General features: G+C 36.5%; 1 protein-coding gene across 1 annotated transcript in view; it reads right to left on the reverse strand.

Moving 5' to 3' along the window:
* The window catches only part of Kcnb2 (potassium voltage-gated channel subfamily B member 2), a 461,074-nt gene that overhangs the window by 427,976 nt on the left and 9,300 nt on the right, over nt 1–23,798 (reverse strand). The window contains exon 2 of the mRNA XM_010622436.3: nt 6,314–6,984. Coding sequence (XP_010620738.1) covers nt 6,314–6,892 — 579 coding nt within the window. The 5' untranslated portion in view covers nt 6,893–6,984. The remainder of the gene's footprint in view (nt 1–6,313; nt 6,985–23,798) is intronic.

The following is a 23,798-nucleotide window of genomic DNA, read 5'->3' on the forward strand; positions in this document are numbered from 1 at the left end:
TATTTTCCTTTAATGTTAGCAGAAACCAATAATCTTTTAAAGAGAGATAGAAAACTTCTTGAAAAATCAAGACTGGGCTCTATCTTGTTTTGAAACTTATCTATTTCTTTCTTCTATGCCTAATTTCTTCCATGCTTTTGGTCTCTCCATCTGCATGGATGGTATATTTTTAAAAGGGAAAAAATAAATCTCCAAACTCAACCTCCACAGACTAGCCAAATCCTTTTAAATTCTATCCCTGTTAGCACCCTGAACTCCTGCACTGTTACCAGGGAGCAACAAACAGCTTAATCGGTACAGCTTAGAAGAAGAAGAAACGGAGAAAAAAGGAGAGAGGCTAACAATCCACACTGAAACATTCATTAAGAATGGCATGCCAATTAGCCCACTGCCAATCCTAGACAAGAAAGAGATGTACCCAATACACAGGTACCTTGAGGCAGATTTCTGTGTGTACTTACATTGCATTAGTTCTCCCTTTCGGGCCCATTTATAATTTTAAAGGTTATCATTTTTTAATCACAAAAGAAGGCGTCAGAAAGCTAATCAGAGGGTTTAGCTGGAGCTGTCTATGTGACCATGTATACACCTACAAGCACAACAAGCAAGGGGTGCTGCTCCTAAACTAAAAGACCATTTATAAATCTGTTACAATATCTTTTTATTCAAAGCATTAGAATAATTGATTCATATACTACAAAAAGAATGAGAATGTTATGCATTCTTCCTCCTTGGTCAGCTCACAGGCATTTTTATTCTGTTTTGATTTATTTTTCTGTAATATTTCCATGGCTTCAATGGCTCACACTCTAAATCTGAAAGACAGGTGTGGTTCTTAAGGAGTTATCATCAGCAGGGCAACCCAACTGTGGGAAGCTGGTGACTTTGACCCCTGGCTCTGCAGGGAGAGAGGGGTCCAGGTTTAGACTCTATACCTCTGCCACCACCAGGTGTCCCATTGATCCAGGGATGACAGAAGTCTCCTGGTCCCTTCTCAAGCTTGCATAGTGCTGTGCTGAAGCCCACCAATGATGATGGTCATGCGGATGTGTGGAGGAATGAGGCAGGGGCACACGGTCATCTCTTTACCTCTATGCTATTTATTGGTTCTAGTGGAAGGAGTTAAAAAACAAATATTGCAAACATTTGTGGCCCTCTTATCTTTACTCTGCCTCACAATATCTTATTCTCTTATTATTTAGTATTTAGCTCTTCTTTCCTTTGCATTTAAGTTTAACTTAATTTTTCTCCTTCAGGTTTAGTAATAAAAATAAACTGAGAAACATCTGTCTAGTCCATCAAGCTCTTTCCTTAACCTAGAGCCATTTCCTGGGGATGAAGGATAGAAGTGGGTACAGAAGAAGTAGGAGAAGAAGATAGAGAGAAAGAGCAGATGAGGTAGAGGAGGAGGAGGCAATGAAGCCATTCAGGAAAATGAAGGAATGAAGGAAAACTTCACTGATACTTAAAAATATGAGTAAGAAAAGAGAAAGAGTGAGAAGAAAAGGGGGGAGAAGGAGGAGAAAGAGCAAGAGAGGATGGAGACAATGGCAGGAAGAGAAGGTAGACAAAGAGAAAGAGAAGGAAGGGGAAATTGTAAAAGGAAGAGGTAGCTGTAGAATAATGAGGAAATAGAGAAGGAAGGAGACTGTTTTAGTCACTTTTCTATCACTAAGACACGATAACTGGCACCCACAACTCTAAGAAGTAAAGGTTTATTTTGGCTCACAGGTTATAGAGGTTTCATTTTGTAGTCAGCTGGCTCCAAGGCAGGGTGGCATGGCAAAGAAGAAATAGCTCATGGAGTGGTGGTGGGAAACAGAGATCAAGGCAGTCCATGGCCCAGTTAGCCATCTCCTCCTTCCAGGCTTCACCTACCAAGATCACTTTTAGTTACAAACTCAACAGTGCCCTAATCCACTTATCTCCCCAAACTGTCACTTATTTACAAGGTTTTGGGGGGTCATCTAGATATAACCCATCACAGTAACAACATACAGTGTCCCATGCAATGCCACATGCCGCCCGGTAAGGGTGATAGAGGGCTTTTGCTGTTTGGTTCTGATGAGCAAAAATGTGTTTCTACAGATTTTTGCCTTCTGCAGTTCTCACCACAGCAAGGGGTGCTGTAAGGGCTGCTTACAGTCTAGCTTCCCCACCTACCCCGACCCCAGCCCCCAAGATCAGTCTGCTGTCAGGAACTGTCTTCACACTCTGCCCATTCATGCTGCCAGGTTAAGTCATGGACATGCCAAGGACCTCACTGATTTCCTTAGTCCTTGACCTTCAATGTTCAGAATGAGGGCCTGTGTGGTACTGGTGAGCCTAGTTCCTCCAGGGTCTCTCAGGTGAGCTGTGCTACCTGCTGACTGTCTTTTCATCCAAAGTCTGTGATTACCACATGCCACAGGACCCATTTCCCTTCAAAGCTTTTAAACACCTCTCAGGCTGATGTTGCTGCATGCAATATTTACAGGGAAATGGCTACTGCATTTCTTTGGGACGAGGCCAAGAAAAGACACAAAAGTGGTTTCTGATCGAGAGACTGAATAAAGTACTCTGGGACCTGGAGGAGCTGCAGGATCAAGTCTAATTCCGAGTCACTGCCTAGGAAATGGCAGCCAGGCAAGTCATCCCCTGGCCCTTTCATGGTCCTGTGAAAGATACCACAGCAAGCAATCCCTCATGTTTGGTAATTCATGGTGTTGTCGCAGCAATTCCCCATGTTGCTGAGTCACATATTAACGACAGCCTCAAATTTGAACCGCTGGTGTGAGAGTATACATAAGCACCAAGAAATGCTGATGGGACTGAAAGAAGACAAAAATCTATCTTACAGACACGAACTTGTGTTCCATTACTGGATCATACCATACCCTTGAGAACTAAGAAGTAATAATTTCTATTCGTCTTGTCAGAGCTTGTAAAATACAATTATATTACATAGTCTTCTGTGTATGCATACAAATGCTAATCTGTCAAATATAGACATTTCAAATATACCACATTCTTAAGCCTTGCTTTAGCTTTTGTTCTCCCAGTTATTAATGCACCAGAAAATTCAATTAAAGTGGTTCTCTTTGTGGCACAAGGAAGGCAGTTCTCTACAACTCTATTGTTGTTGTCAGGGTCATATTTGAGGACAGAGTATGACAGATCAATAAGCTATGCAATAATTTTGTACAATAATTATAATGGATGCACATGGCATCAGGTGTATAATTATTATTTAACTAATTATTGAGTATATGCTATATCAATAGGTAGGTATTTAACTTGTAAAATAGCTGATAGAAAAAGTTTTTCCTTCCATATCAGGAATTTAGCAAATAATCTTATAACTTTTATGAGCCAGGGATGTAGCTCAGTGGCACCAGGCCTGCCTGGCAAGCACAAGGTCCTGAGTTTTATCCCTAGTACTGGGGAAAAGAAAAAACCTTTTATGCGTTATTACAGAAATATTATAAGTATATCAGAAAATATAGAAAAACCAAAAGAGAAAAACAAGCATTATCAATGGTATGCAATCCCTATTTAAGATAACAGAGTATTTTTAATATTCTGGGTAGAATGAAATATCTTCCTAAGTGTCTGCTTTCATGTGTACACTGTATAGCACGTGTGCAACATATGTTCAACCGAATAACCAAACTAAATAAGCAGCCTTGAAAAGGCAAAGTAAACAGACATCTTCCTCTACAGATACTCCACCTCCTAAGCCAGGAAGGAAGAACACAGAGGTTCCACATATTCTTACACAAGAGCTTTATGCATATGTAAGAATCCAATGTACCCGTAATGTAAAGTACACAGTCAGGGCTGCAGTAGCACCCTATAGCAGCAGTAATAAACTAACTTATTTTAAGTTATAAAAAATACTATATTCACACATACCTGCACTAGCATGCTCTTTTCCAACATTTACTCCAAAAAGTAACAAGTTATGATTTGAGAAGCATGAAGAAAAAGGTAGTAGTTTATATAAGACATCATAGAGAACAAATTTAAAAGGCCCCAAACCTCAGAAAAATGAGAACTATTTTCACTAATCTACTATAAAATAAAAGGAAAATACTTTCCATAACATTGCACCATTCAAAGAAAGAGGACATTGTAGATATTTAAATAAACAAACAAATATTTTCTGAAAATGTAATAAAGAATCTACTTAAAGTAATGAAGATTTAACTTCATTAAGGATTGGAGACAAATTAACTATTGATAATGACATAGAAATTTCCAAAACCTGTTTCCTCAGCTGCTTTTTGTAGGCAGAAATCTTATCTATATACACATACATAATTTGAAGCAAGTTTAAATAATCTGTCTGATGCACAGGGTTATACAGTGGTATATTAGAGTAGGTCATTATCAATATCAATATCTCTAATATCAATATTAGGGATCATGGGATGGCTGGTGCTTATAAAATTTAGAGATTAAAAATAATTATTCTGCCTGGGGGCTAGGGGTTTAGCTCAGTGGTTCCACTGCCAACCTTGCAAGCACAAGATTTCAAGTTCGATCCCCAGTACAAAAAAAACAAAATGAATCACAAAAAATTATCCTACCCTGGGAAATCTGGTTATTGATCCTATTCCAGTTTTACTGAACATTCATCAGAAAAAAATTCATATGTATTTGAAACATTTTTCTGTGACAGTATTTGACTTTAGATATATGTTAATGTTGTTATGAACAAATAATTCACATTAAACTTTCAAATTTTATTTGGTTTTCCTGCTTATTTTTACATCATTGGTTAAGTCCTTCTGGAACTTCTGACTGATTTATTCCTCAGTTGCCTCAAATCTCAAAAAAGTTACTTTAACACCCATAACACTCTCTTAAATCTAGCCTACCTCATTCACTTTTGAAGTTCACTCCATAATTTCAGCAGGCACTCAAATATATAAGTCAATACTTGACATAGGGAAAAAGCAGTAGTCTTTCCCCCTAAAATCTACATGTTGTACATCTACTTCTCATACCAGCAAAACAAATATAAACAAAAGGATTGATTCATAACTACAAAACAACCTAGTTGAAATCTTCCATTGCCACATATACACATTTCTTCATTATGCACAAGAGAAAGACATTTTATTTCATTTAGGTGCATCTCCTGGCCCTGAAAGCAACATGCCTCTAGTAATCAATCAGAAACAAAAACAAACATCAAACGATGCAAAAAGCAGCTTTTTAGTCATCTGCATCCTATGATAATTTATGTACAGAATTATCATGCAGATTCTTAATTTCCTGTTAAAAGGTTCAGATGGTCTATTGAATTTCCGTAACTATTACTGTTATAAGGAAAATGATATTAAAAAAACTGTAAGTAATCAAAAGAATTCATACAATGACATTCTTTCCTTTTCCATTCTACATACCATTTCCTCTATTATGCAAAAACACATTCATATAAGCTTCCTGCAGCTAAAGATGACTTCTTAAATTATCATTCATACTGCAATACAGTACTATATGGAATGAAGATCAGTTTGCACTAACCCCCAAAGCTCTAGATAAACTAGAAATTTACCTAGAAATTAGATAAACAATCATGTGATTGAATTAAATCCTAAAATTTGTGGCCAAAAATTTTGTTCGAGACTTAGATATATATATAGGCACAAAGGGAAGATATGAATTTACCTTCAATTCAAGAGAGTTCTTTATGAACTCTGGGATGTGGTAATGCTCAAATATTAAAAAAATAGGCATCAACCATCACACACATCATTGTTAAAATACATCTCAGGAGAGATAAATGGATGCATCTTGGACACTGACTTTACTTATCAACAGCTGAATAAGACTACCCTCTGCTGTGCTCATGGTTTCCCAACCCTCTGAGCCACTGGAGAGAGGCATGCTTTCCTCTCTTTCCCTGAACTTCCATAAACCACGCCAGGCAGCACCTGTTCTAATGGCTGCACTTTCCCTTTATGCAAGTTGGTGCCCAGGCCCAGCTTTTCTGTAAGACTGCCTGATCGAGCTAGGGCTTTCTCCTCACCCTCCAGATCAGCATCAGTCAGCACACCATATGGCACCAGAACTCCCTTTTGTATTTTGTTGTGTGGGCCTGTTCCTACGGATAATTATATTTACAAACGTAATGCCACTTTATGGCATCACGCAGGAAGAATGGCTACATCTGACTGAATTAGATCTTGGAAAGGATTTTTCACCGTCTGTGCAGCCACGGTTTGGTTGTGTCTTAGGAAAGTAATGAAGAAAACGATACCCTCTGGAATGTCGGTAATAACCTTTTCTTCATAGCATGCAGAAATTACCATGATTTCCATACCTTTGCAGCCACTGAGGAGTTGGGTTTCTCCAGCAAGTCCCAAAGTTTCTTCCGTTTCTCGGGGCAGCAGGTATTATCAAACTCTTCTCCCTCTCGCTCGCGCATGGTCTCTGCCTCTCGCCTCAGTTCTTCGTTCATTTGTTCTTTCTTCTGATGGTATCGGGCTTGGCAGCAGGACTCTAGGTAGATCTCATCAATCCCCCAGTAATCAAGCTCTTGGCCAAAAGAAAGCGCACACATTTCTTCCATCATGTGCAGCTTCCCTGTCCGGTAGAAATTTAAAATGGACGTGAAGGCTCCGGGGTGTCGATCAAAGAAATATTCGTTCTCATTGAGATTATAGTCATCGCACACCTCCAGGAGGCTTTCATGTGTATTGCAGTCCCGCAGCTTTCCCAGGCGCGTCCTGGGCAGCCTGTCCAGCGTTCTCCACAGCACCTCATGGTTGAGGCCCCCCACATTGATCTTCACTCTCCGTGAACACGTTTTGCTTCTGATGATGTCCACAGGTTCCGGAGGGAGGGAAAGTGTCGACCTTGAAGTCTTCCTATTCAAACCCGGGGGAGCCTTTTCTGCCATTTTGAACTGGACGAAGCTGCGGAGCCAGGCTCCTTAAGATAACGTGGTCAGCTACAGCCGTACTTCTCTGAGGCAGGCATGTCCGCTGACCCCTGGAAGAAAACAACCATTCTTTGGTTACTTGAATTTTTTCCTAGAGCACTGCCTGTTTTATAGGATCATTCTGCTGTTAAACCAGGAGGTATAATATCAATGACTGCTTACTTTCTGGAGACAGAATCTATCTTTGCGTTAGGATGTTGGGTTTGGAGGAGGCAATACGACATACTATTACACAGAAGCTGTGTATTCTGCCCCATGTACCTGTAAGTTGACAATTCTCAAGAAGTCACCACATACCTCTTTCTCAAGTTGCAGACTAATGATACACATGCGCCGATGAATGGTTTAACTAACCATCCTTCCAACCAACTTGGTCAGTTCCTGTTCATTCTACATAGCATACTGACGGCTTTTCCCACCCCAGGCTCAAAGTCAGAGAAATTCTGATTCATTCCATTGGCATCCAAATAAACACAAAGTCTTACCAATGATATCTCCTAAGCAATTCTTTTTTTAAAAAATTGAGTTTATTGGTACATTCTAGGTATACAGTACAATTACATTCATTGTTGGGATCTTGTACCTCTACATGACAAGTCTTTGTTCTCATTTTTTCCCCTTGTCCCTGCCCTCCTTTCACTCCCTCCTCCTCTCCCCATTTTACAAACACTTTAGTTCCATTTTTTTCATTTTCTCTTATTTTTTTTCTTTTCCCTTATTACCTTCCCCTACCCTTCCCACTTTCCCTACACCTTTAGGCCCTTTCTTCCTATTTCACATGATCAATTAATTATCTCTTTAGGATCTTATGTGCTATTACAGTTTTTAAAGTCCACCAAAGTTAGCCAGTTCCAATCCAAAGCACTGATTTACACCCTCAGCACCTTTCAGCTACATCTCCCAACAGTCCCTTAACTGCGTAGCCAGCTCTGGTTTTGGCAGTCTCTTTTCTACACAGATGCTAAAGTGGTCTAGTAAGACACAAATTTGACCTTGCCACTCTTGTGCTTTAAACGCTGTGAAGACTCATTGTTACTGGAAGTATAAAATCTTACTATAAATTCTAGTTAGCTATCTTAGAGCTACTTCTCTACCTGCCTCTCTACTTTCACCTCGCCCTCATCCTATAGTAATCCCCCTTTATCCTCAGAGGATAAGGAAGACCATCAGGAAGACCACTGAGACCTGAAAGTGCAGGGAGTGTTGAACCTTGCAAACGTTATGTTCTTTCTTATACATGCATAACTATGACATAGTTTAATTTATAAACTAGGCACAGTAAGACAGTAACAATAACCAATAATTAACACAATTACATGTAATAATATACTATAACAAAAATTATTTAACTCATGAATTTCTGAAACTTCCTAATTTTTTGGACCTGTTTGACCTTGAATAACTAAAACCACAGAAAATATAACACATTCATTAAGGGGAGACTTCTGCACACCAACAAACCCATACTGCACACATTACTGTTTCAAGTGCCTGGCTTGTTCACCACGTGTCCTAGAAGAACATCCACTTCAGTTTCCTTTCGACTAACTGCTGCTTGTTCTTCACTCAGGTCACACCTCACTCTCTCCACAAAAGTCTTCAGTGATGTATCCCTCAGGGAGCACAAAACTGTCTGTGAATGTCTCTTTTATCTCACCACCTCACTGCAATAGTATCTTTCCCACAGTATGCTGGAAGCTCTTGAGGACCAAGACTGTATCAAGGAGTACAATGCTTTATGTGTTTAATAGATGTTAAATAGCAAATCAATTCTTTAAATATATGTGGCCAGAAAATGCATAAATGGAGTCATTGGAACTATGTGCCTAAAATGAACTGTTTATATGCTATGTGTATACAGTGTATATCAAAGCGTGTATGAACCTTCCTGTTCTTTTGCTTTAAAGATTTTTTTCTCCTGTGTGCTAATTATTTAAAACATTACTACTTTAGTACTCCTCTGCTGATCTATTATTCTGATCTGTAGCAGCAAGAATCTTCCAAGTTATCTTAAATGCTTTTGCAGAAAATTATGAGCTTCACGCAATTCACCCAAAACACTACCTTTAATGTAAAACACCATATTTCACAAGTCAATGGCTTATATGAAAGGAAAGAACTTTTAGATTTGAGAAGTCCTTATAATTAGCAATCTTTTTAAAATGTGCACCAATTTCTCTATGCCTCTGGTTTCTCTATCCTGAAAGTTAAATTTATTTCTCCATCTGGAGGGCAAGTATCCTCTCAAATGAATATGTTAAGTTTATGAAAAAATGTAGATGGACTATATAAGTATTTTAAATATGGCCAGTAAATATATTTGAATTGGGATTTTTTTCCAACTACATAGTTACAGGAATATTTTAGGAATATACATGTACACTTTCCTCACAGATGAAAAAGTGACTATTTTTATAAAAAGGAAGAGGAGATATAATGATTGGGTAACTTAAACTCTCAGAGCTTCAATTTCTTAATCTACAAAATGGGGATCATAGTATCTGCTTCAAAGGTAGTGTTTCAACAATTAAATGAGAGTTTATGCAGACTGAACCACTGAAAGATAATGAAGAACAAAAGCTATGTGTCTATTAAGTAAATTTTAGCTTTTTAATTTTTTCCTTCTGCATTTCTTCTCCTTCTCTGACAGATTATATATTTATGAGGTTTGGAATCAGTGCTCTTTACTGAGCACTGTACCCACACATAACAGGCACCTCATAGCATACATCTTGGTGTCACTGATGCTCATGTCTGAATTTTGCATTCAGGTTGACAGTGAACTGCAAATATTTTAAAAATTAAGTAGTAATATTAAGATCAGGCAAAAGAGATAAAATTATTAGAGATGGGCAATTCCAGTGGTAAATCTGAATGTCTAGTCTCCTCTAACTAGCTTAACTGTAGGTGCGTTGTTATCTCAACAATCCATACAGATATGTGATTAGTCCACATGAATAAGACAGTAAGACCAGCCCATTTTTAATTTGGTATAAACACAAAGTGAATTTACTTTTTTGGACTATCATGCATTGTACAAATGTGAAGAAGGTAAACAGCTTTTTACTTGATTATGATATTGGATATGAGGTTTTCCAGAAAGAGAGTTAATTCCAATATGATCAAAATATCTCATGTTCATGGCCAAGGGCATAGTGTGACTTGCTATCCTGTAAAAGTCATCATTAAAGGCAAATGCCCTGTCAGAATCACTGGTAGGGCACCATTTGTTGTAAATAATTTTGCACCTATGACATATAGTGATTTTCCTTTTTATAGGGTATGTGTCTCATGAAGAAAGGTCATAAGATTTAAATTTCAATATCTTCTTCACTGATCAAGAACTTTCTATTATAGGAAATCCAGTGTTAATTACAAACCCCACAATAAAAGACAGACTGAAATTTAGTTCCCTTTCAGTGTCCAGGAATAGAGAAATGTGGGTTTAGAGAATGGTCTGTTAATTTGATTTCCATAACTTAATGATCTACTGTTATTATTTGTTACTGTGGTTAAAATTTTAATTTTTTCCCCTTGGCATAGCATCCTGCATATTAACCAGTATACAGTGCAGGTTCAAAGGTGTAAGTTCTTGAGCAGTTGAAAAGCTGTGAATAGTGTTCAGAAAGTTATAATTGAGCTTTCAGAATAGAACAATAATTCAGCTGAACTGTGGAGCATAATCCTGGATGAACCAACTGCGCCATTGGAACTGAGGCTTTCTCTCTGCCCACTTGTTATTCTCCCTCTTCTTTCTTCCTCTGTGGATTTTTCATACTTTCCCATCTCTCTTACCCTGCACACTGTATATCTTTCTTCTATGCCATTTCTTCTCTTCCCATTCTGTCCTATAGATCTTTCCATCTTTAAAACCTCTTACATGAACCACAAAACCAGATTATGTATTTCTAAGCTTGTACATACTTCACAAAGTTTTCTATATCCTATATCCTATCTGAAAATAAAATCTTCCTGAGCTGAAAATATGTCCTCCAAAAGAGAAAGATATCTAAAACAAGATATTGTGTGTGCGTGTGTGTGTGTGTGTGTGTGTGTGTGTGTTGTTGTTGTTGTAGATTGAACCCAGGACCCCTTGCTTGGTAAGAAGCACCTTCTCTACCACTGAGCTACACTCAGCCCCAACAATTACTTTTTATTTTTATTTTTTGAGAGGTGGTCTCACTTTGCTGTCTAGATCAGTCTCAAACCCTTGGGCTGAAGCAATCCCCATTCCTCAGACTCACAAGTAAATGGGGCCACAGATGTGCATTAAGCATGACAGTTTTATTGTTGTTGTTGTTGGTTTGTTTGTTTGTTTGTTTTACGGGAAGTTGTGTAAAATTCCAGATACCTGGTACAGTTCAGTTAAACTTCTTTATCCCTTTCACATTTCTGACTGGACTTCATTTTCCTCACCCATTAAATAGTCACCTTTCCATGTCTACAATCCTTTGATTTCTTGTAACATTGGATAAACTTTTGCTTCCTATTGTGATGAGGTGGCTTTTACCTCCCTATCCCCTCCAATCACCACCCTTATTTTACATAGACATAAACGTGTATTACCTTCCTGTCAGTGAAAGCATTTTTCGTGCTTCTTTTTTCTTTTTTTTTGGCACTGGGGATCTTTTGTCTTGTTTCTTTAAAAAAAAGTGATTTTCAATTATATCATTAGGATCTTATGTACCATTACAGTTTTTTACACCAGAGAAACTATTTCGTATTTATACATGTGTGACTTATTTATTTCACATAGGAGTATATCCTCAAGCCGGGCATGGTGGCACACACCAGTAATCCCAGAACTCAAAAGGCTGAGGCAGGAGGATTGCTGTGAGTTCGAGACCAACCTGGGCTACATAGTGAGTTCCAGTTCACTCTCAACTACATAGTGAGATCCTGTCTCAAAAAACAAAAACAAAACAAAACAAAATAAAAAAAGAGGAGTATATCCTCAATATGCACCCATTTTCCTATGAATGACTAATTTCTCACTCTTTATGACTGAGTAGTATTCCATTTTATAGAAAAGCCACATCTTTCTTTATCCAGTTTCCAACTGATGGACAAATGGGCTGTTTCCAAGTTTTAGCTATTACAAACTGTGCTACTACAAACATAGGTGTGCATATATCACTGTGATATGATTCTTTTAATTCTTTTGGATAGATACCCAGCAGAGGGATGGCTGGGTCAAATGGAACCTCTAATCCTAGTTCTTTGAGGTGTTTCCATATTGATTTCCATAGTGGTTGCACCAGTCTGTACTCCCACCAACAATGGAGAAAGGTTCATTTCTTCCCACAACCTCGCCAACATTTGTTATTGGTTGATTTCTTGATAGCAGCTATTCTTTGTGGAGTGAGGTGGAATATAATTGACAATGTGAAATAGGAAGAAAGGGGCTAAAGGTGTAGGGAAAATGGGAAGGGTTGGAGAAAGGTAATGAGGGAAAAGGAAAAAAAAATGAGAAAATGAAAAAAATGGAAATAAAGTATTTGGAAATGGGTAAGGGAGGGGAAATGGGCAAGGATAAGGGGAAAAAATGAGAACCAAGACCTGTCATGTAAAGGTACAAGATATCAACAATGAATGTAATTGTACTGTATACCTAGAATGTACCAATAAACTCAATGAGAAAAAATAAAGTGATTTTTATATTTCACTTCAAGAGCCCTTTAATTTTTATCATGGCTTGAAGCCTACCTTCAGAACATTATACAATTTTCATTTCTTTTTAGTGTTTAGTTGATTTTCTTATACTTTAACTTTTCACTTTTAATCTATGTTCTTTTATGCCATATTAATTTTTACTTTTAACAATGAATCCGTCGGTTCTCTCTAGGTTAGGTATTGTGTCTTACCACTCCAGACTGTTCGCAAAATTTATGTTTTTAATTTTAGTAATGAAAGTGTATACAATGCTACATTTTTGCACATATAATTTTATAAGTGAAATTATGTCTATCATAATCATTTTACCCCATAAGAATTAATCATATAATTCAATTTAGTATGTAAGTATAATAAAAAATTTAATACTCAAATGCTTAAACTGCGTGGATGTTATGCAGCTGGTTAGAATTTATATACACATATGGTCAGTCACGAACCAAAAGCATGTATTTATGTCATGAGTGAAACCTTAGTGGCTATTTTCTCTTGCCAGTTGGTTGATTTACTTCACCTCACTGGCATAATTGAAAGTCAAGCCTGCAACAAATCATTTGGCAGTACAAATGTACTAAACATTCCTTCTTTATTCTGTTAGAGACAAAAGTGATTCTTTATACAATAAACAACAACAAACATTTGAATTTTGCACAGCTGCACCCTGCTTCTCTACCAGCAGCGTGGAATTATGCTGCCACCCATTCAGGGCCAAACCTGACAAACACAACTTTCTGATCATAGCATCTTAATTACAGCTTCAGGCTCTGAGTTTTTTGGGGGGGAGGTGATTTTTTTTTACTGTAGTCTCAAAAATACTAGCATTATGTCATACACTTGACACTTCCTTAGTGTGCAATCCTGTGACGATAAAAAGCCAGTTTTCCTAAAGGTCTAAGTGATGTTTAGTGTTTCATTTTAGGGTTGGTAGTACACACTGAACAGGCATTTGCAAACAAGCTGCTCTGAGACTAAGTTCACATCACTCTGGGTATTGCTCTATAGCATTTTCTTAACTTTTCAAGTATGATATTCAGTAGCAAATTTTTATAGCAGCTACTTCTGTTTCAGAGAGTTGCAGAGATTTGCAGTAGACATAGGAAGACAAAGAAATCACAACTACCAGCTACAATCTAATCAATGTTTTCAACACCTCAAATTTGAAAAAGCAGCTCCAAAACATACTAATGAAGAACAATGAAGTTATAACAGGCTAAAACAAATAAAATGTATTATATAGGTACAATATTTTAAAGAAAGTTCCTGGAAACTTTCAGCTATTCTAAGAAATTGAACATACCTGAATTGCTTTAGGATTTAGAAATATTCATGAATTTCATATTGTCTACTGGTTTTCAATGTCAAGTTCTAGTATTAACAAAAATATTGCTCTCATCCTCAGAAAGGTAAATGGTAGCATTTCTTTTCTGCAATCAAACACTGTTAATGTCAATATGTCCCTCAATTGTAGCACAACTATTTACTCCTTAGTTTAAAAAAAAACCCAGGACTTTTATCCTTGATATAACCGATGCTTTTTTTAGATACACTCAAATGAAATCCTAAAAGCTTTGCTTTCAGTGGTCAAAGGAAGCATTGTGTTGCAACAAGAAGAGGAAAAGACAAGTAACAAGAATATGTAATATGAGCATCTTTTAATATCATAGATGTCGCTAAATTTATATTCTATTTAGATACAATTTTCTTCATCAGAATAAAGAATTAAACAATTAGCCCCACACACAAATTTACTACTACTAGAGAGTATATTAGACATTTTTTAGAACATTTTATAATAATTGACTAAAATTATTTATTTTTAAAATGAAATACTGAGTTATAAAGCATCTTAGATCTTTTATAAACTAAAAAGTACAGTCATGACTGAAAATCTCAATGTTTTAAAACATATGCAAAAAAGAGCTCAATTTATATGAGCATCCAGCCATTTAGCTAGTGGATTTTCTATTATGAGTATGAGGCTGCCCTTTTTTGTTGGGGACTGAAATGTGTTCTCTTAAATGTCTCCTCTTGCAAAGTCTTCCCAGAGTCACAATGGAGTAAATGTGATAAAAAGGAAAGGTGATAAGAAAAAGGCACAAGACAATTGACAGAGGAACTCTTGATACTACTGAAAGGAATGATAAACAATAGACTGCTGTAATACCTCAAAAATAAAAGACTCACCAACTTCTGCGCTACCACGTGCCCTACATGGTTAATATCATCTGCTATTTGAGTAACTGAATTAAATTACATATTCCATTTAGATGTTTAGCATAAGGCAGATGTAGCTGCTATAAAATAAAATAAAAATTTCCATGAAATTTGGATGAGTTAAACATTTTACTAAGTTTATTCTAGCAATTTAAGGTCTTAGATGATGTAACGATCAGTCTGGAATGTTTACGAGTAAGATTCTTGCACAAGGGACATGCCTCAGTTGGACTCTATTTAGTAGGAAAAATATAACTCCAAATTATATTCTTGTCTCTATTTCTCCATAATCCAATACAGGAGAGATAATATGGCTCTCTTAAAAGCTCAAATACTGAGAAGTAGTTTTGAGATAGAAACTATGGCCTTTGCACTGAGCTACAAGCAAACTCATTGTTTTTTTTTTTTTTTTTTGAGTCTTGCTAAGTCACTAAGTTGTCTGGGCTGGGCTTGAATTGTGATCCTCCTGCCATAGCCTTCTAGAGAGACGACATGATGAGGCATTACACTTGGCCTGGCTACAATATTGCACCATGCTTTACTCACTCCCATGTTTTGAGACTGAAATCACAAAACCAGGCAGAAGGGAGCTTGGTTATGATCTGGTCCAATTTCTTATTTACACCGTTCAACACTGAGGTCCAAAGAGGTCACGTGACTTAAGTGCTATCACTTGGTAGTCCCTGAGCTTGAACTAGAACCAGATGCGTACACGTCTAGACAAGTCTCTTTCCATCACACCCTACTTCATTATTCTTTGATTTTCACCTTCCAAAATTTTAAAAAGCTTTTATTTCTCTGTCTCCCCCGTCAAAATATTGATTCAGACTACACCAAGCTGTGCTGTGTTATCTCCTACAGATTGTTCATTTCAGTGAAGGGTAATGGCTGCAGTGAGGAAGCTTGTGCTCATAAAGGGAGATACATCCCACAGAACTTCTCCTTACCTCTGCTTCCCTGGCACTAGCTTTAATGATTACTGTCTCCATCTGCCCTGGACCTCTCCTACTGGTTCTGCACACCAGGCCCACACGAGCAGGTCAGGGTCACTTCCTGTAAAAGATATTTCCATGTCTCCCCAGCTCTCAGGACAAAGAAAGGACACATGAACTCTGCTTATCTCTGTCCTTCTATCATGTATCTTGCTGCCTCCTGGTCTCCCTCTAGTAGGTTCTAGAATCTTCTTTCGTTGTTTTAATGAAACATCTTCCTCTACCACACAGAGGTACTCATCTTTCTTTCTCATCTTCACCTTCAGACACTAATTTAAGGATCATGTCTTACCTCCCTTTGGCCTAAATATCCAATAATCTTAGCTTTACAATCTTTCACCCATAGCAGCACTTGTCACACTAAATTTCATATTTGTTGGGATGATTACTTTAATTATTTGACTAATACCCATGCTCTCCAAGCTCCTTGAGGTCAGTGATCATGTCTGATCTTCTTAATTCTTGTATCCTAAGTGCCATACAACAAATATTATTTGACTGAAAAGTAAATGATCAGATTCATAGATTGTATTTATTTATAAATCATTTTTCTTCATTCCAGGCATTTCATATTACCTGCCACTCCCAAATCCAATATGATTTCCATGTATGAAATGCTTTTTTCCATATTCTCTGAGAAACCATTATTCAAGGTCAAAAGTAAATACCTCCTCCAAGAAGAATTAATCTCCCCTACCTCAATGAGTTAGCAGTTTGTTTTATTTATTATAATGATTTGCTTGTATCACTGCTATTTAGTTAGAATTATTTCTTAGCCTCAGATATTTATGAAGCCCTGGTGTGCTTATGGCACAGTCCACTGTCATGGAAATTACATTCTTGTGTAGATAGACAGTACTCTACAAACAAATACATAAGCACCTAACTACAATTAATAGATAATACTGCAATAGAGAGGAAGGTACCTTATGAGTTTATAACTGAATACACTACTTTGACCTTGAGTTACTTAAAAGTGACAGACATCTCTTACTATATTTGCATCTTAACTACCTAGTTAGTATGTCATCTAATGAGAGTGCTTAACAAATGGTTGTAGACCACCAAAAGAATGAATAAATGAGTAAATGATGAATTTCAACCATGATTATCATGTGTGTGTGTGTGTGTGTGTGTGTGTGTGTGCGCGCTTAGGGGATTTTTTGTTTTGTTTTGATCAACTGTTTTGATTTAACATTAAAAATAGTTTATTATAGTAACTCAATTTACTTAAGAATTCTGCTGATATTGATTTGCCAGTTCTAACAAGGTCTGGGTTCAAAAAGCAAGCTAGACTTTCCAGAACTAGGTAGAGAATAAATTATAAATAACTAAGACTCTAACAATTACTCTCTAATAAGCTGATCAATAATAGAATGTGCTATTTCAGGAAATATTGGGCCCACTACGTGGCAATGTTCATCGGGACCCCAGGTGACCACTGGTCATGGATGCATAGGACAAACTCTTACCTCATAGTGAGGTGGACAAGAAGGATGGCCTCCAAAGTTCCTTCTGTCATGCAGATGCTAACGTTCTATGAGATTTCCATGTGAATATTACTCATTTACATTTCCTACTGGACAAATGAGAAATGGGAAAAAATTCTTTGACTAATTTCTTAATTTTAAAGTTTTATGAAAGTGGATGTTTTATTTTTCAGCTTACACTCATGCACTTGTAGGAAAGATATTCCAGCCAGGAAAAAAAAAATCATGAATACAAGAATAAGGAAAAATAAAAGAAAGTGTCAAAGTTACTGACTCATATTTTTCAAAAGATAAGCCTATCCTCTTTAACAATGATCATTTTTTGGGTTTTTTTTTGGTACCGGGGATTGAACTCTGGTCCTTGCACTTGCAAGGCAGGCCACAAAACCACTGAGCTAAATTCCTGGCCCTACAATGATCATTTTTTAATAATTTGATGTATTGCCACATAAAGACTCAAAGGAATAACCCTTTAATAGTGGAAAGATGCAGAAAAGTATTTGATTTGGAAAAAATCATTTAAGGTCTAGGGTAGAATATCTTTCCCAGTGTATAATATATAAGTGGCCATATGCTTTCTTTCTGAAAGAATATATTTGAAATGATGTGTTTTTAGATTTAGCATGAAAACAGTTTGTAACAATTCAATAGTATTAATGGAACCGATTTAAATATCAGAAATTATTACAAATAACAGCTGCTTGATATTTTTATTATTAAGTAGAATAGGGAAGTTGTTCCCTCAGCTGTAGGCACCACTGTTGCTTGTCAATACTATTTCCCATCCACCCTTGTCATCAGTGAGGATCATTAAACAGCATTTTCAAGCACCCATCTGTGTGGCACTATATAAATATCCCTCCCCTTGCCACTACTCCCTCTCTTAATTCTACCATGTGTCTATGTTGTGCAGAAAGCTAGGGATCTATAACAATATTATATAATTAATGGTATGAACATAAGGCAGATGGATAAGATGGCCCACTGGCATCTATGAATCTTGAGATGTTAAATTTACTGCCAATAACACAGTTTAGCACAATTTGATAAGATAATATCAAAGCATCTGATGAGGAAAATGAACTCATCAATTTCCATGAACAGTTTCTAAAATAAAAATGTGAAAAATAGAGACCACAGATGGACTGACTGAAGCCCAGAGTTCATGTAATTTGTACCAGATGATACAGTCTTGAAATAAATAATTTGAAAAAGTGTGGAAAAACATCACAAAAATTATGGCTGCAACAGTATAATAGGGAAATTTACTTTGGTCCAAGGGAGAGAACACTCATAAATAAATGTTAGCTAGGGTTCCCATTGAAAGGAGTAATGTGGTTAAGGCTGGTGAAACTGTGGAATTGTTTTCTTTTTTCAATTCTTCTTATTGTCAATTTATTTTATTTTTATTTAAGGAAAAAGTTGATTTTCCTAAATTTATATGGTGTTCTTTAAAACACTCTTCATCTTTGCAAGTCTCATGTAGAGCAGGATTATAATGTAAGAGGGTGTCACTGTCAAATAAACTACTGCAATGGGATTCAGATATACAATTTGGATTTTATTTCTCCTTATGATCAAAATATCCATAAGGAGGATTTACAGTTCCAAGAAGGTAGGGATATTCTTGGATTTGTATCTGGAGGACAGCCACAGTTGATTTCATTTGCTTTGTGAAATTTTGTTAATGATTATAATTTTCATCATCTACCAAAATCTGAGTAATTATTTTATGCAGTCATTGTACCCATTCCATTTATTTCTCATAATAATAAGATTTTTCATTATTTCTCAGATCACCTTGGGGTAGGTTTTTGGATCTTTTATTTATGGATACATTGAGGCTCAGAAAACCCAACTTCTTGTCCTCAACGACACAGTTGGTAAATGTTGACACCAGGATTCCAACTTAGCATTATCTAAACCCCACCACATATTTCCCTTTATTAGCCATTACGAACTTTCCAGAAATGGCAGGAGTCTAAACGTTTCAGAATGATAAATAAATGGAAATACAGAATCAATATTGAGTGGTACTCCCTTAGCATGGTACAGAAGGAGAGGGTAGCACACAATTTCTACTACTCCCAACTTCTAGCATGTATAGACTCTATAATGTTACAATGTTTTTATGGATAGAGAAAGTAAGACTGGCATGTTTTTACATTATAACATTATAATTGTAAATTTTAAAAATTGAACCTATTTTAGTATGTAAATTTCAGAAGTAAAACTATTAGTGTTAATATTAAGATTTATGATGAACTCTCATAAATATTTTTTAAATGTTAAAAATAAAGTCACTGTATTTGGAAGGGGTCCACTCTAATTGGGTGAACATCAGTGGACTTAATCTTTCTAGGATTTATTCAGTAGCCAAGGCTACTGAGCCCAAATTCTTTTTATTAGACTTCATTACCTCAGAGCATAAAAATGAACATAAAATCAAAACAGTGAAAGAGAAAAAAATGGGAAGAGTAATCTATCTCATACCCAGCTAAAACTATAAATACTAACAAGTTGAATCTAATCATTGATGATTTCCAGCTACACTGTATATCTATAGTTTCTACTATTCTGGTAATAGAATAGAAAAGAGCACAACATATAAATAAGAAATACAGGTTTAGTCCCATTATTCTTTTCTAACAAAACATGTTTCTTGGCCATGACTGTATACAAAATACAAAGAAGATAAAATTGTATAAAGTACCATTGCACTTGAGAAATCCCAAGGACTACTACAAAGACTATTACAGAAATTTTTGGAGTTGTATTTTTTGTTTGGTTGTTTGTTTTTTTGAGACAGGGTCTCACTATATAGTTGAGACTGACCTGGAACTCACTATGTAGCCCAGGCTGGTCTTGAACTCACAACAATCCTCATGTCTTAGCCTCTAGAGTGCTGGGATTAAAGGTGTGCACCACCATGCCTGGCTTGGAGTTGTATTTTTAGCATGTGTTCTTTAGGTCTGGATAATATAGATCTGAATATTTATTTAGCACCTAGTTTAAGCTTTCTATCTGATTTAAACATACTGTTTCAAAAGAAGAGGGGGGTAATATAAAATTTCAGCAAATGAGACCAATGTTTTAATTTGTGAGGTTTTCTGGAGTATAATCTTAATTTGTGGGAATTACAGCATAAAATTTTAAAAACACTTTGAGTTTGAAGTAAATGTGTTAACTCATTCAACAAGTATTTGTTAAGCAACCGCTACCTATGAGGTACTGTGTTCCAAATGTTAAAAAACACTTGAAGAAAATGGCTCCTTAGATTTAAAACAGAGAACACTATTACTTCTACTTTAGTAAATATGATTACAGACTACATTTATTGTACTGGAAAGCAAGTATTTTCCTGGGTCTGAATTAAACCTGAAGCCAAGTTAAAGAAGTAGCTTTTTAATAGCTTTAGGCTTTTTATGTGCACTCTTTCTATAAAGCCTAATGAAAATGCTCTCCTTAGATTTAGAAAAAGCTAGGATTCCAAATTTAAAGTGACATTTATCTCAAAAGTAAGTTAATATTTAATGGTAGTCTGATTAATAATCATGATTTTTATGAACTGGAGACATTTAGCATGAAAGCCCCTAGACCCACATGTTCTGAGCTATTCAGACTAGGGAAAAAGAAGTCAGGATAGACTATCTCTTTGTAAATGTCACTTTACTATCATATTTCAGAATTTCCCCATCTAACCCCACATTCTCATTCCATGGAAAGCTTTGTATAGGAGAGGAGCAGCACAAAGAATTCCAGAGTCAGTCAAATGGGCACTTTGAAAGGATCAAAAGCAACTATAATGTTATCTAGGTGATAAGTAGGAAAATTCCAATACTGTGCCTCATATACTTCATATAATCCATAATGAAGTAATATATCTATTATGTACATCAAAATGTATTAATTGGCCTCTGGGGGGTACCATCAATTCAGAAATTTTCTGTGCATGCACGTTAATGATTTAAATCTAAACTTTTGGGGGGTCCATTTCACTTTGTTATTCTTTTTTTATTGAACTGAACTGATAGAACAGCCTTTGTCAGTAGGCACAAAGAAAAAGAAACTGATATGCAAAACAAAAGGAACTTGTTAAAGGACACTGGTGAGTCTCAGTTTTGAGGTTAGAAAAGAATTGAAAATAGAGAAGAGAGGGAGGAAAAACAGTAGAAAAGTTCTGTTCAGGACAAGGGGGAGTGAGAAAGCATATAAGGTTGTATTACAAAGATAATGATCTACATTTGTATAATGCTTTATATTTTGTGTAGCTCATATAAAGAAAGAAATGCCACCAATAAAGAACAACTTGTATGGATAGAAACATGAGACAGTACATTCCAATCCCTTCAGCAGAATGTACCTGGATGATATTCATCAGTGTCAGTGCAGGCACTAGGTAACAGATTGCTGATAAATTTACATATTAGAGGCCAATAGTAATGTAAATGACTACTTCTAGAATTTAAAACCACACCATACTGCTTTTGAAATTTGTAGTTTCTTATATTAGTTCATGCTAGTAATAGTCCTATTATTATCTCTAGTATAATAGTCATTAGTCATATGTGGCTAAATTTAAATTAACTTTATATATATAAATATAAAATTAAATTTCTCATTATATCAAATATCATATTCAATAGCTCTTGTGGCTATATCGGACAGCACAGATATAAAACATTTCCATCATCACATCAAGTTCTACTGGAAACCTTCCTGTTCTTAAATGAGAAATAAGTTATGTCCTTAATAAAGATGAGAAGACAATTTGCTAGACACTGTATTTTGTCTTATCTATATTTCCTTATAGCAAACATCTCCATTCCCACCAGTGGTAGGAGCTGGGCCTCTATTTGCAGATTCTCATGGTTCCTGGCCTCAGGAACATCTTAGCCCTTGTCAAGGAGAGTGTAGAGCATTCGAGTATAAATACTGCAGGCAAAGACACACATGTGTAAATACCAAATAGTTTCTCTAGTGTGAAAAACTAAAAGTGTAAATAAGATCCAAATTGTATAACTGATAATGTGAAATAGGAAGAAAAGGGCTAAAGGTGTAGGGGAAGTGGGAAGGGTAGGAGAAAGAAAATAAGGGACAAGAAAAAATATGACAAAAGGAAAAAAATGTAAACAAAGTCTTTGTAAATAGGGAAGGGAGGAGGGGATGAAGGGAGGGCAGGGGCAGGGGCACGGGGAAAAAATGAGAACCAAGACCTGTCATGTAAAGGTATAACAGCCCAATGATGAATGTAATTGTACTTATATACCTGAAAAAGGGCTAGGTGTAGGGGAAGTGGGAAGGGTAGGAGAAAGAAAATAAGGGACAAGAAAAAATATGACAAAAGGAAAAAAATGTAAACAAAGTCTTTGTAAATAGGGAAGGGAGGAGGGGATGAAGGGAGGGCAGGGGCAGGGGCACGGGGAAAAAATGAGAACCAAGACCTGTCATGTAAAGGTATAACAGCCCAATGATGAATGTAATTGTACTTATATACCTGAAATGTACCAATAAACTAAAACAAAATAAAACAAAAAACAAAACAGAAAAGAAAAATCAGAAATCACTTAAGGATTTTAAGCAGTGGAATAGCATGATCAGATATGACTTTTGTTAAAAGAAAAAAGGAAGGCCAAGTTACTTAGGAGCACAAGAAAACAAGCTGATAGAAGCTGCCGTGGAAGTCCAGGACAGATGGGTGATGGCACAGGAAATGGTCCTGCTCATCGTACTGAATCTCCATTAGTAATAGGGTCAGCATCCGATTCTTCTGAGAATGGAGATATAAATGGGTGCACCCTTGCTAGATAGACACTTAGGACAGGCCTCTCCAATTCTATGTCTTCACAAACCAAGGTATTCTGAACTTACGGGGCTACACCATTTTAACCCTGGGTGAATCTCCGCACTGTCGGCTCACAGACACCTTTCCTACGGGCATTTAGGGCACGATCCAGTATCCCTTAACCTAACTTCCTGCCTGTGTGGACTGCCATTTGCCATGTGCTTCATTCTTTCCAGATGTCATGATCTACTGCCTTATCGCTTTTAAGGATCAGCTATGCTGTTAGAAATAGAGAGTATTGAAAAATAGCTTAAAAAAAATAGCTAGAGTGTCTGCAAAAAGTAAAGCAGGTATCAGAGAAGAGTGAAAAAATTTATCAGAGAAAAAAATGGCAGGAGAATGTCTCGACTCTGCCAGTTTAGCACAGTACAGCCCACATACAGCTCCTCACTTTTCCTTTCAAAATAGTTCACAAACCAAGGAAGCATCAGTACTTTGGACCTAAGGCAGACTCCCTGCATTAGCACTAGAGGAGACCTACATGTTCCTATTTTCTTCCAGACTGTGAGCCCCATAAGGGTAAGCACTAACCTTACTTAACCTTTTGACCCAGCAGAGTGCTGTACATCTGAAAAGAGCTAAAGGAATATTTGCTGAATGCATGTCTCTAAAAGGCTAGCTATAATTTCAAAACAGTTAGACAATGTAAA

The sequence above is a fragment of the Fukomys damarensis genome, unplaced genomic scaffold, assembly GCF_012274545.1.
Source record: "Fukomys damarensis isolate Sample0158 unplaced genomic scaffold, DMR_v1.0_HiC HiC_scaffold_5, whole genome shotgun sequence".
NCBI lineage: Eukaryota > Metazoa > Chordata > Mammalia > Rodentia > Bathyergidae > Fukomys > Fukomys damarensis.